Here is a 16,539-nt window from a genome sequence, read left to right as displayed (position 1 = left end):
AGGAAAATTACAAGCAAATATCTCTTATGAATATATATACACATATACATATGTAAATCCTAAACAAAATATTAGCATGTTGAATCCAGCAATGTATAAATAACAATTGTAATAAATCAGGAGCCAATTGGGTTTATTCCAGGAATGCCTGGTTGGTTTATCATTAGAAAACCAGACAATGTAATTTAGTTAGCATAGTAACAAAGAGGGAAAAAAGTATATGATAGTCTTAATAGATACAGAAAAGGCATTTGATAAAATTCAGCATTCATTGATGATTTTAAAAACTTACAGTAAATTAGGAAAGGAAGCAAACATCTTTAAATTGATATATGGTACCTACTAAAAACCTCAGCAAGCATGATATTCAATGTTGAATTGTTAAAAGTGGTTCTGTTGAGTTCAGGAGTAAGACAAGGATGTCCCCTTCTCACTAGGTCTTGTACTGTAGGCCCTAGCCAGTACAGTAAGGGAAGAAAAAATAAAACATGGGTTGGAAAAGAAGAAATAAAACTGCTATTATTTGCAGTATGCTCCTGTATGCAGAAAGTTCTAAGGAAGCTACAGATAAAAATTTAGAATTATTAAGAGAGATTAGCAAATTTAATGTACATCAATATCAAAAGATAAGTTATATTTCTGTATGCCATCAACAAGCAATGACCCTAACCTTACCCTACTCAGATTTATCTGGAATTCATATTTAGTGTCATGGGAGAAATTTAAACAAATGTTACATTTATAGTAACATACAAAATCAAATACCTTGGACTAAATTTAATAAAAGATGTGCAAAACCTAAAGTGAAGCTTTATTGATGATCTCAAGTGTTTGTGAGGATGTGGAGCAACAGGAAGTCTCAAACACTGATGGTGGAATTGGTATATAGTTTGGTAGTATATAGTGAAGTTGAAAATGTAGTAATACATACTCTATGAGCCAGCAAGTCAGCTCCTAGATATACACCCTGTGAGTGCACATGTGTACCAGGAGACATTAAGAACATGTTCATAGCAACATTTTTCATAATTGTCCCAAGCTGGAACAGCCCAAATGTCCATCAACAGTAAAATGGATAAATAATTTCTTGTAAATTCATCGAATGGAAAGCTGTAACACAACGCTGAAAATGATGGACCAATGCTACATGCAACAATGTTGAATCTCAGAACCATAATTGTAAGGGAAATGAACCAGATATAGAAGGATACATGCATTATAGTTCTATTTACATGAAGTTCAAAAACCTAGTGTTTGGGGATCCATACTTGAGTGGTAAAGCTATAAAAAGCAAGAAAGTAACAGTCAAAGCTGTCATGAGAGTGGTTTCCTTTAGGAGAGAGGAAAGAGGTTGTGATTGGGTGGGGACTCTTGGGGATTTCTGGAGTTTTGGCATGTTCTATTTCCTGTATTTTTGTGGTGATTTGCTTTCTAATAACTTGTTAAGCTGTATATTTACGTTTTATACAACTTTTCTGTTTTTTCCCTTAGAATGTTTTAGAATGTGGAGATACTTGGATCTATCTCAGGGTTTATTGTAAGAATGAAATGAAATATAAAACCATGTAGAGTTCTTAGAATATGCTTGGCACTTCGTAAGACCTTAATAAATGTTAGCCATCCAAAAATAATACAGATTTGCTGTTGTTGTTTTTCTTATTTGTTGCCCACCCCACCCCCTTTCCATCTTATTTGTTGCTATATTTCTCAGCTTGCTGTTTGTATTTCATGTCTGTTAATGCTGTCTCCTGAATTATCGATCTTTTCCGTTGTACTTTCTTTCATCGGTCTTAACCATACAAAGTCCTCTTCAATCCAGAGATTTAATATGTATCTTGTTGCAGTTTTAAAAGGGGTTACTTTTGAACATTTGATTTTTTTATTCCTTTTATAACAAAATATATGCTTAAAGAAGAATCAGTGCACAATTGTATAAAATCTACATTTATTTCTCAAATCTATCTGGAATTCATATTTAGTGTCATGGGAGAAAGTAAACTGACCTTTTTTCTAATCAGATAATTAAGTTCCCCCCAGCACCAGTTATTGAACAATTCATCTCTCCCCCGCTGACTTCTGCTGCTGTCTCCTCTTGCGTAAGTCAAATTCACAACCATTTGTGCTGAAAGCATAGACTGGAAACTTGGTACTTGAACTGAATGTGATAATGCAACTCGAAGGGGGGAGGGAGTGGTTGCCAGGCAGCAGGAGGGATGGCAGCAAAAAGGAGGAAATGAGAAGGAAAGGTGGAAAAAGCCTGGGTTACACAAGTATTCCTTAAAGCTTCACCTTTGTATGTGACGCACAAGCCACTTGCTGCTATGACATTTGACTATGTCCACCTTGGTTTCCTCATACACCAAATACATATAATAATAGCACCTACATCACAGGGTACTGTGCACATGAGAGCTAACCCCAGTAAGGAACCCAGGCTTTGGGGTCAGTTAGCCTGGTGTCTCCTCCCCAGCTCCACCACATGACCTTAAGTAAGTTTCCTAACTTTCCAGCCTGTTTCCTCACCTGAAATATGTATCAATTAATAGTAATTAATAGTAATTATAAATAGAAAGTCATAGTAATACCTATCTTAAAGGAGTTGCTGTGAAGATTAAAAAGCTAATAATGTATTTAAAGGTCTTGGCATTGGGTGCCTGGTACATATTAATAATCAAGCTTTCAATAAATCACAGTTACAGTGATTTTAATTTTTATCGCTCTTATGGAAGGATCAGGAAGAGAAAGAAGATTCAGCAAAGGAGACGGAGAAGTAGGCCCCGAAAAGATCTGGGAGAAGGAAACCATGAGCTGGGTGTCATGGAAACAAGGGAAAATAGTATCAAGGAGGGAGATAATACAAAAGGAGGTCACTCAAAGGCTACTTTCTGCTGACAAGATAAAAGAGTAATTTTCATCTCTTATCTACTGACAATGGCGGGAGAAAGGAAGGGGGAAAATGATAATTTTAAATGAAGGATATTGGACACCAAATTCTCTAAAAACCTTCTTTCGCTTAACCTCATTAATCAGCCCTTGTCTTCCATGTCTTCCCGTTGAGGGATAATTCGTATTTCTTGAATAAAGGAAAGGCCAGTGTCACCCAAAATGCAATAAAAAGTATCAATTTTGCATCATTTTGGTGAAATAAAAATTTACACTGTTTCAAGTCTATACAACAAAGAGGATGAAAAGGTTTCGAAGAAAAGGGGACGAATGACAGAGCAGGTTTTCAAAGCAAAGATCTTGAACCTTCAAACTAACCCCAGTGAAAAGGTGGGTGGGGGGGTATATGTAGCACTTATTGCTCTTTTTACTCTACCTAGTTTCAGAAAGAAATTACGACAGTGTAAACTGTATCTGAGTAAATCATTCAACAGCATTTATAGAGTAAAACTGAGAAAAGGTGAGCAGGAAGTGGAATGACCTAATCTGGGAGAGATGAGTGGGCAGATCCCCTTCAAGGATAGATTTAGGGAGGGGTAAGAGCCAGGGAGTGTCGGGGGCTTCTGTGGCTTTGGAAGCCTGAGTGGAGCTGCCTCCTGCCTGGGTGTGGGGGAGGGGATCCTTTGGCTCTGGAGAGATGGAGGTGGCTGCCAGGTGCCAGAGGCCCCCAGAGGTATGCAAGGAGTGGGATTCTTGAGCTATTGTTCCTGCCCTGTTCTCAGTTAAAAGGTCAGAGGTAGAGGGGCCCTCCCCGGCCTACTGGCCTTGAGGGTTAAGGAGGCGGAGGTTTAAGGCCAACATGGAAGGCAGGAGGGGGAAAGGGGGAGGTGGAGATGGGCAGAGCACCGGAGGCAGAGCCTCTGCCCCTCCACCGAGAGGTGAGTGTGGCTCCAGGGGAGGGGGCAGTGGTAAGGTGAGCTTGTGGGGATATGGATGGAGCAGGAACAGGGGCAGGGCTGAAGGGGGTGATTCTGGAAGGAGAAGCATTTCCAGGCAGCTTCTGGATGTGGCAACATTGTGGCTGCATTGGGCGTCTGGCAGTACCTTGCTTCTACTCCCTGGGCGCTTCAACTTGCTCCCCTTTGTCCCTGTTGAGCAGGCTATTGCCCGTTAGCCTGTGCTTCCTCTCCCTGAGGTGCCAGCTCCCAATGCTGCACACCCTGTCTTCTCAGCCCAGGAAGCCCCTGTTTCCTTCCTAACGAACTCCCTCAGGTCCTCAGGTCTGCATTTATTTCACCCCACTCCTTGCCTTAAACGAAATCATGCCCCTCACCTTGTCCTGTTCAGGAGGATGGGGACTGCCATGCCCACAAGGAACATAGGACCCTCAGGGATGGAGGTTACACATCATCTTTTATCACCCTCCAATCTGAGGTCAAGAGATGAGGCAGGAGCAGGTGCCCCTTCCCAAAGTGAACAGGAACAGAGCCTCTGGAACACCCATTTTCTATATTTGCCCCCTCCCCTCCATGGTCAGACTTCTTAAGATGCATTCGAGAAGAAAACATTGAGACATTATTAACTAGTGGGTGCAGAGTTTGGCTCTATGACCTAGGGGACAGGTCAGTTGTGGTGGAAACTCGTTGGGAGATAGACAGTCCGTTTCAGCTTCCCTTTTCCTTTTCTGTAAATGAGATTGATAACCCCACCACATGGTATGAGCCCCCCTTATAGCTTTTATATTTAGTTTTTATTTTTACTTTAAGAATAACATCACACACAGACATTAAGTTAGATGCTTATATATATTCATTGACATAGAAGTACACAAGATATATTGTTTGGTGAAAAAATACACAGTATAGAACAGCACTTATATTTGATCACTTTTATCTATACATAGGTATAGGGAACTATCTGGAAGGACAGTCACCAAAAGGCTGACAATGGTTACAGAAGGGTGGAGAGTTCAGGTAATTCGTACTTTAGTTTTTGTATTTTCCTTTATTTTCTGAAGATTTAACAAAAGATACTTTCATAAAAAGAATTAAGTCACCAAAGAAATATACACACACAGAGAATAGACCCTTAGGTGGGCAGAGGAGGGAGCAGGGACAGAGATCAGGCCACCCCCCTCCACTGCTGGTATGCAAGAACTCTTCTCAAAGGAAAATTGCTTTGTGGAATAATTCATGCAGTTAGAACCCCCCCATCCCCACCCCACCCCCCTGTTTTTCCCATCACCAGACTCTGAATATAGTTAAGGGTTCACTTAGGCCTGGGTCTACCACCTTACTGTGGCTCAGAGAGGTCACTGTATTCTCCAGGAACTTCTTTTGACCTCTCCCCTGTATGTGTCAGCTCCTGCAGGGTGATGATCAGATTCTCAAAAACCTGGGCCCTGTTGCTCTCATTGTCACAAGTTTCTTTTGAGTGGCCCTCCTCACCACAATATGAACAACGGATTGTGTATTTTCGCTTCCTGGCTCTACGCATATCCCCAGGACCACCATTCTTATACCCAGAACCACCACTGGTGGAAGGAGACTGAGCCCCGGAATTGTTGGGGGAATCAATGACCAGCACTTGATCCTGAGGTGTGGCTCTCCCTGTGAAGGGAAGGGCACCCATGGGTGTCAGTGGAGTGTCCTGAGACTCCACCAGGATCACATCCTCATCTGAGTCATTGAGGGTATCATCTATCTCTATTACGTTACAGTCATAGTCAGCACTGTCGATTGCTATTGGCTGGGCGCCCTGAAATGCTACAGGGCTGGCTGCCCTCTCCATTATTGGCTCAGACCTTTTGGCCCGCTTCCGTTTAATAAAAGTGTCATCCCAATCCTCTTCCTCCCTTATCATCTTGATTAACTCTAGGAAATTGGGAAGGTGCTCCTGCTCATTTGCATACATCCTGAGAAGATGCTTAAGCTTGAAGCGCAGGTCCCCATTTAGCTCAGCCCCTAAAAGGAGTTGTTGCAGGCGAGTCTGGTTTGCATCTTTTTCAGCGAGCATGCCTGCCTGGATAGCATTCTGGAGCTGCACCTCTAAACGGATCACATAAAGTGAGGCTTTCTCGCCTTGAGCCTGCAGGGTGTTAAAGAATTTACCATGGGCAGTCACACTGCATTCAGACTCCCCGAACACCAATTTCATGGCCCTCAAGAAATCTGCCACACTTAAGTTGGGGTTGGCTGCCTGAAGCAAACGCATGACCTCCCGGGCAGGGCCCCTAAGGGTTTTCATCAAGCGCTTGAGCTTCTCCTCCTCAGACATATTCCAATCTGGCAGGACCCCATTGACTTGGATCAGCCAATTTTCAAAGGTTTCTTCCCCCTGGGCTGGCACCACACTCCCTGAGAACAACTTCATGTTTCTCTCTGCCATGTTGACCATAAAAGGACTGAGACTCCTCCCCAGGGACCTCAACATGGAATGGGCCCAAGGCGGCAAGGGTGCGTTCTGCCGCCGGCTGTTACCCACACGTGCAATGATGCTAGCCATGACTGAGGACAGTAGAGTATCTGAATAAAACAAGATGCTCAGGCTCTTTAGAAAAGCCTAATCTGCATAAATCCCCAAAGCGACGTCCTGGGCTGTGCTTGCTTTGACTTTCAGTAGGAACTGTAAAGAAAAACAAAAAAACCAAAAACGGTTAATAAGGCTTTGGGGAATCAGGCTGCAGTCGCATTGTCTACCTTCCTGAATACCCTGCAGTGCATTTTGTATCCGCTCACCGCCCTAAATGTACCATGCAGAAGACTGACAATCACAGCCTCCCAGAGCTAGCAGGGCATTTTTCAGAGCCACATTCATCCCCTCCTGCCCATATTCCAGGAGGGGGGACAACTGTTGCTTCTAATTCTAGGTGAAATAGTGTTTAGAGCCAATATTGGGCTCTCAAAATAGAGAATCTCACAAAGGCTCACAGATTTTTGGTAATAAATAAGATCCGCATTAACGTCACGGTCTCAGGTCTCAACCACACTCCCTTGTCAAAGTTTCCCTAGTTATTTCTCAGATTCTTACACGAGCTCGGGAACTAGCGTTCAGCCTTTATTTCACTTCCAGCCGCTGCAACAGGTGCCCTTCGCGAGAAAATTCGCCTCCGGGGTACGGTCGACCTCTGTCCCCTGGGGGTCGCAGATCCCAGTCCTCAGGACCTCAAGGCTGTGGGGCCGCAGAGGGAAGGGGAGGGAAGGGTCAGAAGCAGCCTCATCCGTCATCCTGCTACCTTAACCCTTCCCCCTCCCCCCAGCCTCCGTTGTCGCCAGGCGGAAAATTCCCTCTGCCCCCTCCTGGCTATGAGCCAAAGCGCCCCTCATGACATTTCCTTTGGGAAACCGTCGGCCTACCAGCTCTGCAATCAGCCGCACAGAATTCGAGTTCGGATTCGGCTTTGATGACCTGCCAGGGAGAAAGGGGATAGAAGAAGTTGCATATCCATCCTCCCACTCCCATATTCCCAGGAAGAGATGAGGAGATTGCAAAAGGAGTTCAAGACAGACAGCTTGCGATCCCCCTACCCGCCGCTTGCCACCTCCCTGCAAACGCCCCCCTCCCCGGAATCCTGGCAAATCCTACCCAGTCCGCAGCATCCAGGTGCACCCCACCTCCTCCCTCAGCGCAGCCTGGCCACGGGACTGCTCCTTCCCCTGCCTCGCAGCTACCGATTCTCCAAGCTGGGATTCGCCGGGTGCCGGTGGTGCTTCCCCCTCCCCTGTCCGCGCCCCCTTTCTTTACCTGCGCCGAGCTGCTGGGCAGCGGAGGCTCTGGCGTTCGCCGCTCTGTTTCGCCTTCCGGTGTCCGCGGCCCCGCAGGGGGAAAGGATGGCCTGCGCCTCCTCGGCCGCTAAGCGACCCGGGACTGCGGGACCGACCGAGCTGCTTCACACGACAGCCCAGCGAGGGGTAGCGGAGTCGAGGCGGCGCGGTTCCCAAGGCAGCGGCCGCCGTCCCCGCCCTCCAGTTGGGCCCTCCCAGCGGCCACGGCTGCTTTTAGCCTCTGCCCATTGAGACAAAAGAGCGTGACGAGCGGGGCGGCGCGGCCAATCAGAGCGGCGCGGGGACGGCCTCCCGCGCAGCCTCCGGCCCCGATGCTAAAGCTGGGAGGAAGGGGGAGCCGGCCGGCGGGGGCTGCGACAGACGGGCGCGGGAGCCGGCGCGGCGTCAAGTGCAGCTCGGACGCACGGACGGGCCAATTTACATTTCACCCGTGAGTTTGCTGTTACCCATCGCGTCCCTTCTTCCTATCCCCTTCCGCCTCGGCTCTCCTCTGCGCTCTGAGACCGGATGCCTTAAACACGAGGTGGGACAGAAACCATGTGAACAATGAGAGTTCTTCACCTTTGTATAGGGGGCAGGGGGCAACAGCACTGACGGAGTTTTACGGAGTGCTTTCTGTGTGCAGATGTTCTTGCACCGACATCTCGTTTATTCTTCTCAGCAGCCTTGTGAAGGAGGTAGCCATGTGCCCATTCAACAGAGAAAAGACTTAAGCCCCCAGGCAGTACAGTTAGGGAATGCAGAGCTAAGAGCTCACACCCAAGTCAACATGTCTGACTTCAAAGGCTGCCCCTTGCAAAGACTCTATACTGTCAGATTAAGTGGAGAAAAGTCAAAGTGGGCATGGGAGGACCAACTTGGGACTATATAGAATTAGTGAGAAAGGACTAGTATCTCCATTTTACAGATGAGGAAACTGAGCCACAGAGAGGTAGGCGTCTTGCCCTGTGTCACACAGCAAATAAGTAACAGCACCCGACTTTGCACCTGTCTGTTACTCTGTGGATGCTCTTTGCCCTGCTGTGCTGCCTGGAGAGCATTTTTACATAGGTAGTCTCAAACCAGCTCAATAGCAGTCTCGATGTGATGGTAGTGCTGACGGAGGGGGTGAGAAGGCAGTGGGAGAGGGGTGAGGAAAGAGGAAGGCAACCTTTATGATACCCATTGTACAGAAGAGGAAACTGTGGCAATATTTTACACTATTTCTTGTCTTACACTATTTTTTTACACTACAACAAGCTGCCTGTTTATAAAAATAACATGATTTCTACAGCCCTTTATGACCCCAAAGGAGACAAGGCTCAGAAATGTGAAATTGACTTGCCTAAAATTACAAGGTGAAGCCAAAATTTGGAGTAAGTCTCTGAATCCAGAACCCATGCTATTAAGCAAAGTATGAGTACAAGGCTAGCTGCCTCAGAATCATTTTGGAGACCTTGTTAGAAATGCATATTCCTGGGCCGCACCTCTGAGGGATTTTGATGTACTAGGACTAAGGGTGAGGAGTGCGATTTGTGCTTTTAACCAGCCACTATACTTGATTCACAGGTGAGAGAGGTTTGTGAACCACTGTTCTAAACACCACCATGTCATGCTGACAGTAGTAAGTAAGTGGGCCTGCCATTAATGTACCTGTCCACAGCACATCTGTCATGAAATGGGGTCCTTCCTGAAATTGTAAGCAAAGAATTTGGACTCTGTATGTTTTCGAGTCCGAGGCTTTGTCTTATAGATTTTCAAATGAAGTCTGTCATAACATCTTCCTTCTTCAACTTTTTTTGTTTGAGGAAGGGGTGTGAGAAATGAAACACAGTTTACCCTAACCCCCAAACCACAGCTCTCTGCTGCTGATATAGCTCTTTCATTTCCTGGCTCAAGGATAGGTTGCTAGGTTGCCCTTCTGTGAGCTCTTCAGGGGACTTCTCCTTTGCTGGATTTGGCATCACTGGCCCCAGAGAAGGAGCAACTCCATGGAAACGGCATGCAGGGCTGTCCGGAGTGAATGGGCCATGAAGGCAGTGGCTGGAAAACCTGCTCCATTTCCCCTGACTTAGAGAGCAGGTATTACCTCCCTGATATATACCGTGGCTAGGAGGTTCCTGTGGGGCTTCTTGACTCTTGATACTTGGAAGCAAGTGAACAGTCTGATGCCCTTCAGCTGCTGTTGAGTCTGTCTTCAGCCTGCCAGGGTACTTCATTCACTGGCACTTTTCTGCCCTCTTAGTTATAGCCCAATACCTAGCGTTCCTTGGGGTAAACAATCCAACTTTAGACATGAAGCACCTTCCATCTCAGGGTTGTGGCCTCATGGATGGAACAGTGGGGTGGTGGTGGTGGAGGGTGGAGAAGGCAGGTTGCTCACCTCACACAATCAGGGGTGATGCTGGCAGTAGCTCTTGGGTTTCCTTCAGACTCTTGCTTCTGCTCCCCATACCATAACATCTGACCCTGGACTCTCAGCAGACTCTTGTTGTGTTGAGATTGGCTTCATCGCCAAATTAGGTATTTGCCATTGGACTTGGTGTGGGTGGGATCCAACAGGACCAAGAATAGATCTCAGAGCTCTGACAAAAATAATGAAAGGAAATGGATTGTGTAAAGGTGATGGCGGGGGTGGGGGACATTAGAGCAAAGTGAGGGTCTCTTTGTGTAGAGCTGGGAGGACCATTTGCAAGCTGGCTCCAACTGGATGCAGAACATCTCTTATCTCTGGCCTCATGTGTGGGAGTATGTTACAGTTGATGGTTCTAATGAGACCACATTTTCCAGTTTCAACAAATAAACCTTAAAAGCTTGAAGGTTAGGAGATAAAACTTTCAGTTGAAACAATAATAGCTGCTTTGGCCTCCTGCCTCCTCTGTGCCAGGAATTTTCCATCTGTTATCTCATTTAAGGTTCTCAGCAACTCTGTTGAGACAGCCATTGTTACCCCACTTTGCAGACAGGGAAACTGAGTCCAAAGGAGGTTAAGTAACTTGTGTGAGGCCTTATAATTTGTAAGTGAAGGCACTGGGACTCCAACCTAAGGATATCAAGCTCCAAAGCCCACGAAAACTCTTCATTGCTGCCTTCCAAACATGCAGTTTAAAATGCATTCTGCAGATGACCCAGTGCATTCGACCAATTTCAGCCTTTAGGACAATTTAGTTTTAATCTTACCTTTATTCCTATTATCTCATTTTTTAAAAATGAAATTACTAATATAACTTATGGAGCAACTTATATACTGGGTACTGTGCTGAGCACTTTATGTACTTTATCTCCTACAACCTTTGTGACAATCATTTTACAGATAAGGATACCAAGGCTCAGAGAGGCGAAGAGACTTGGCCGAAGTCATAAAGGTAAGAAAGTGGCAGAGTGCAATTCAAATCCAGGGCTACCTGATTCCAGAGCCCATGTGTGTACCCTACAACACACTGCAGTGGGAAAAACAAATGTGGCCCTCATTCTAAACTGGGTCCTCTCTGTCAGCTGCAGCTCTATCTTTTTCTCATGGTCTACAGCCACCCCATGCGCCACTCACACTTTTAAGCCTCTGTGCCTTGGGCCTCTTCCTCAGCCTTGAACACCTGCCCTCACTCCTCCACTTAACAAGAGCCTACTTAGCATTTAAGGATTGAGTCATATGTCCCTCCTCAGAGAAATTTTTTGGATACTCCCTGTCCCGGGTGGAGCAAATTACTCTTGTCTTTCTGCTTCAACCTTGATTATTGCACCCTTTGTCTTCCAGTATAGTTTTCAGCTCATTGTTGAGTTGTCTCCCTCCCTAGATTCCCAAAGCCTTGAGGGCAGGCACCAAGTTCTGTTCATCTCTAGCTCCATGGTGATTTCCCCACAATGATTTAGTAGATGATCAATACATAGTTGTGAGGTGACCAAAGTACTGGCTGAGAGATGCCTCAAATCAACAGACAAATGTGGGGCTCCATCCTGGGGTGGTCACACAGACTACCCATCTGGACTAGACTGGCCAGGGAAATCTGGAATCCCCTGGGCACATTTTACTAGGCTGTAAACATAGGAGGCAGATCATAGGGTACCGATGATAACTGCTCAAGGCCAACTCCAGGTCCATTTTGTGGTCTCTACTTTGAAATTCATGTTAAAGGACCAGGCTTTCCTAGATCTTTTATGTTGCACCTTTGCATTCATGGAAGAAAGATCTTCCCTGCCTCTCATGGGAACACAGAATTTGTTCCAACATGCCACTTCATCTGGTTCTGGCTGTTTTGAGAGTGTCCTGCAGGAGGATATTCTCTGTGGAGATCGATGGTGAGGTCAGAAAGCATCTTTTTTTTTGATACTATTATTGAGGCCACCATATCATGGATTCTCAGCCACTTTATCTCATTTTGTGTTATAAATCTTTGCAACAACCTTTCAAGGCAGGTCTTAATGTCCCTGTTTTACCAATATGTAGCAATATGCATTCTGAGACTGAATAAAGTTAATTGTTTTGCCCAAGGTCACACAACTAAGTGTCAGAGGCAGAATTCAGTCTCAGGTTGGTCTGTCCCCAAAGCCTGATATCTTCATGGGAAAATACATGGGAGGAAAATGGACTCCCTCACATAAAATGGAAAGAATTGGATTTATAAAACGATGAATTAGATATTTAAGGTAAGGTATTCCTAAATTATTGTTCACTTTAAATCCCCCAAAATGATTTTTAAAATTGGAAGAAGGAATTAGGGATAGAAGAGTACAATTTCTCTATCAACTATTAGCCTGAATTCCCCCTCTGACATTATACAGTATGGGGATGTCTACAGAGCATTGTGCCTTCTCTGCTTATTTTATAGCTGAGGTAGATGAGGGTCCAAGACGTCAGTGAATTCCTAAAGGTCACATAGAAAATTGATAACAAAATTGTTGCTTAAAAGGCTGGTCTGTCAAATCCTCATTCAATTTTCTTTCTGCTAAATCGGCCTGCCTTATGGAGTCCACAAAGACATTTATAAAAAGGTGGGGAGGAAGTGGAACATTATTGCACTCTGAGGTAGAAGAGGGGACAAATCTCTTCTGTCCTTATTTAGGTGCAAGTAAGATTTGGGGAAAAAATACCCTTGGGAGGAGAGGTGAGGAGTGTTGGGGGCCCCTGTGCATTTGGGGGCCTGAGTGGAGCTGCCTCCTGCCTGGGTGTGGGGGCACTGCCTGCTAGCCTAATTAGAGTCCCAACACCACCACCCCCTGCCCCCGCTCCACATAGCGCAGGGTTCTATGTGAAACCTGTGGGTCTATAATTCCTACCAGGCTTCCTGTCCCTGCCAATGTAGATGTGAGCCCTACAGCCTGGCCATCAGCCCCTCTCCTCCTCTCCCCTTCTCCCCCTCCTTCTTTCTGCTACCCACACAACTCTGTCCTCCCTCTCCCTGATGCATCAGGTCCCGCTGCTGCACCCCCTTCTTCTCAGGCCAGAGAGCCCCTATTTCCTTCTCAGCAAACTCCCTCAGGTCCTCATGTCTGTACTGAGCATTTATTTCTTTTTGATCCCAACGTTCTTTCCTGTGTCTTGGCTCCCAAGTTGCTTCTCATACTACCCCACCTGCTTCTTGGCCTTTCTGGGATGGGAGCAATAGTTTGGAGTCCTCGTGCTGCCTATCCTTTCTAGTATGGTGATTCTAAACCAGGGCCAGCTTTGCCTCCCAGAGGACGTTTGGCAATGTCTCGATATTTTTAGTCGTCACACCGGGTAGTTCACAACTGGTGCTACTGCAATGCAGTAAGTAGAAGCCAGGAAGCTGCTAAACATTCTACAATGCACACCATAGGCATCAACAAGAAGGAATTATGCTGCCCAAAATGTAAAAGTGCCGAGGTTGAGAAAGCCTGCTCTGTCATATAGCTATAGGTCTACAAAGTTAGGCTTGGAAATTTCCAGGTACTGAGCCTTTTGGCATTGAACTTCCAGGAGCAGCCGCTTTTTCCTTTCCTCACTTGGGGGAGGGGGGTGGGGCGTTGCCATGAAACGGCTACAACTGGGGCAGGAATCTACTGAGAGAAAGGCGGGGGAGATTTCCCCCCTCCCAAAATTTACTACCAACTTTTAGAGAAAGTATCACACTTCAACTATTGGATGCTTTTCTGCCTCTACAAGATAGTGCCACTTTCGGTATTTTTTGTTTGTTTGTTTGTTTGTGTTTTTTTTTTTTTTTTGGAAAAGGAACAGCAACTTATAATTCCAGTGGTTTGTTAAATGCAAAGTTTCATGTCATGAACGTTGAATACATTAGGTTTTGGAGCCTTCCCCTCCTTGATTTCATGTTCTTCGGTGTAATCCTTTGAATATCAGAATATTTGCTGTGTCAGCAAAATACCGTAGAGATGGCTTTGTCCAGAAAAACTAACTGCCTTTGTTTTAACTTAAGGTTAACAAATTCTTAATTTCTTAGGGGTGTGCTGATTTCTCACAAACTGGCCCAAAGAGTTGCTTGTTTCCTTCCACCTGAGTTTCTTGGGGCCCGTTTCTAACTAAGCAATGAAAATGCTTGCCAACAGATTTCAATGGTCAGTCTAACCTCTGTTTTTCCACCATTGCCAGTCTCTTCCATCTGCACTCAGTTGTCTTCAGCATGGGGGAGAAGAGCCACTCTTCCGGAAAGGAGATTCAGCACGGGATGCGAGCAGAGGCGCCAGGAAAAAAAAGCTGGCACCCCCAGGCCTACGCCCTTGGGGCCATTTCCAACTTCATGTCTACTTTTCTGACCTTTCCCATCTATAAGGTGGTGTTCCGGCAACAGATCCATGCTGTGGCGATGTCAGAGGCTGTGAGACAACTGTGGCATGAAGGTCCTCAGTACTTCTACCGCGGAATCTACCCCCCTCTTCTCTCCAAGACATTGCAAGGGACTCTACTGTTTGGGACTTACGATAGCCTGCTGAGCTCTCTCTCCCCTGTTGGGCCACACTCCCTGGGACACCGCTGGGCTGCAGGGCTCATGTCTGGTGTGGTGGAGGCTGTGGCACTCAGCCCCCTTGAAAGGGTGCAAAATGTGCTCCAGGATGGTCGCAAGCAAGCTCGCTTCCCCAGCACCTTCAGCATTCTCAAGGAATTCAACTCTTATGGGCTTTGGGGGCGGCTGTCACTGGGCTACTATCGTGGTTTCTGGCCTGTCCTTGTCAGGAACAGCCTGGGGAGTGCTTTATATTTTTCTTTCAAAGACCCCATCCAGGAGGGCTTGGCAGAGCAAGGCCTACCCCATTGGGTTCCTGCCTTGGTGTCTGGTAGTGTCAATGGAACAATCACCTGCCTAGTTCTATATCCTCTGATTGTGCTGGTTGCCAATATGCAGTCCCATATTGGCTGGCAGAGCATGCCAAGCCTGTGGGCCTCTGCCCAGAATGTGTGGGACACTCGCGGCCGAAAGTTGCTCTTGATCTACCGTGGAGGTTCCCTGGTCATCCTAAGATCCAGCGTGACGTGGGGCCTCACTACAGCAATCCATGACTTCCTGCAGAGAAAGTCTCACTCCAGGAAAGAGCTGAAGATTGACTAGCTGCAGGAAGAATGGCCAAGGCATCTTTGTCGTTCTAAACCTTCCCTGGTTGGTTCTATATAGCTTACTTATTTGGCTTGGCTACCTAATACAGCCATTCTTTAGCACCTGTAACCTCATTGCATGGGAGAAGTTCCCAACTACCAGCCTGCTGGGCAGAGACAAAGCCCAACAGGATTCCTTAGTCGGAAAGAAAAAGCCACACCAATCTCTCCACAGCTTCAGTAGCTTCAGAACTAAGAGGCCTTTAAATAACTTGTAACCCAGATTGTCATTCCTTTAAGAAATTCCTTGACAATAAGAGTAAACATAAAGATGATCTTACTGAGGCACTGTGAGTTCTGGGACCCCTCCAGACCAAACTGAGTGGTACTCCAATTTCAAAGACCTATGCTTCATGCTTAAGTTGAGGAGTCCATAAAATTTCTCAGATGGCTACATTATCATGACATTGTTCACTGCCTCTGCCACCACCGCTCTCACTTCTCAAGACTGTAGGTCCTAGTTTCAGGGTAACATCTGCGGCTGGAAATCATAACTTAGGCTTGCCTCAACTTACCAGGTGCCATGAGAACCAGTGGGGCTGGAGATGGGAGTGAGAAGAGGTGTGCTCCCTGGATGAAGAGAATAAAGACTTTGATGGAAGAGATTTAATTACATGCAAAATAGAAAAAATTACTATAGGTTGCTTGGTGTTATCTGCTGGGACATTTTTGATAGCAAGGTGATAAGATTGCCTAGAAACCACTTGAGTTTCCCTAAGAAATCTGGAAATGAAGTGACCATATCTCTTCACAAATAATTGCATATTTTATTGATGTGGATAAATATAGTTACTGTGGTATGAAGATCAGAAATCTTAGCCTGTCATTCAAAATATGGTCCTCATATAACTGTCAATATACCATCCACACTTACATAGACCCCATACACCAGCCAAAATGAACTATTTGTTCTCTCCCCAAACATGCCATGAACTTTCCCATGGCCATTCTTAAGCCCACACTATTCTCTCCACCTGCAGTGCTTTCTCCACGTGCCAGTTTGCCAGAATCCTTCCATTTCCTCAAATCCCAGCTCAGATGCCACCTTTTCTATGGAGCCTCTTCTGATTTCCCTAGCTGAATGTGACATTAGTCTCTTGTGATAACCCCTTTTCAGTGGCATGGTACTGTCTCCATTATGCCACTGATCTCATGTGGCTCTGTGTTCTTGTGTTCTTAATACCTCCTACTAGACTGTAAAACTTCTTGAAAGCAGGGATTCTTGTATGCATTTTTAAATCCTCCATTGTGCCTAGGTGCTCAATAATGTTGGTTGAATTATTGAATTGATTATCAAACTGTGATATGGTCTATATCCTCAGGGTGCTG

General features: G+C 45.8%; 2 protein-coding genes across 2 annotated transcripts; one reads left to right on the top strand and one right to left on the bottom strand.

Annotated features, from left to right (window-relative positions):
* Positions 1-4,669: 4,669 nt before the first annotated feature.
* On the bottom strand, positions 4,670-7,801 carry ZCCHC18 (zinc finger CCHC-type containing 18). The gene is made up of 4 exons (XM_045537775.1): positions 7,627-7,801; positions 7,239-7,290; positions 6,913-7,053; positions 4,670-6,507 (listed from the first exon to the last, which is right to left on the bottom strand). The coding sequence occupies exon 4, from the start codon at positions 6,385-6,387 to the stop codon at positions 5,176-5,178; it is 1,212 nt and encodes a 403-aa protein (XP_045393731.1). The 5' UTR covers positions 6,388-6,507; positions 6,913-7,053; positions 7,239-7,290; positions 7,627-7,801; the 3' UTR covers positions 4,670-5,175.
* A 6,335-nt stretch (positions 7,802-14,136) lies between these two features.
* SLC25A53 (solute carrier family 25 member 53) lies at positions 14,137-15,423 on the top strand. The gene has a single exon (XM_045537947.1). The coding sequence runs from the start codon at positions 14,243-14,245 to the stop codon at positions 15,164-15,166; it is 924 nt and encodes a 307-aa protein (XP_045393903.1). The 5' UTR covers positions 14,137-14,242; the 3' UTR covers positions 15,167-15,423.
* Positions 15,424-16,539: the final 1,116 nt, after the last annotated feature.

Source organism: Lemur catta, chromosome X (assembly GCF_020740605.2).
Source record: "Lemur catta isolate mLemCat1 chromosome X, mLemCat1.pri, whole genome shotgun sequence".
Taxonomy (NCBI): domain Eukaryota; kingdom Metazoa; phylum Chordata; class Mammalia; order Primates; family Lemuridae; genus Lemur; species Lemur catta.
This window is presented reverse-complemented; position numbering and strand designations above follow the sequence as displayed.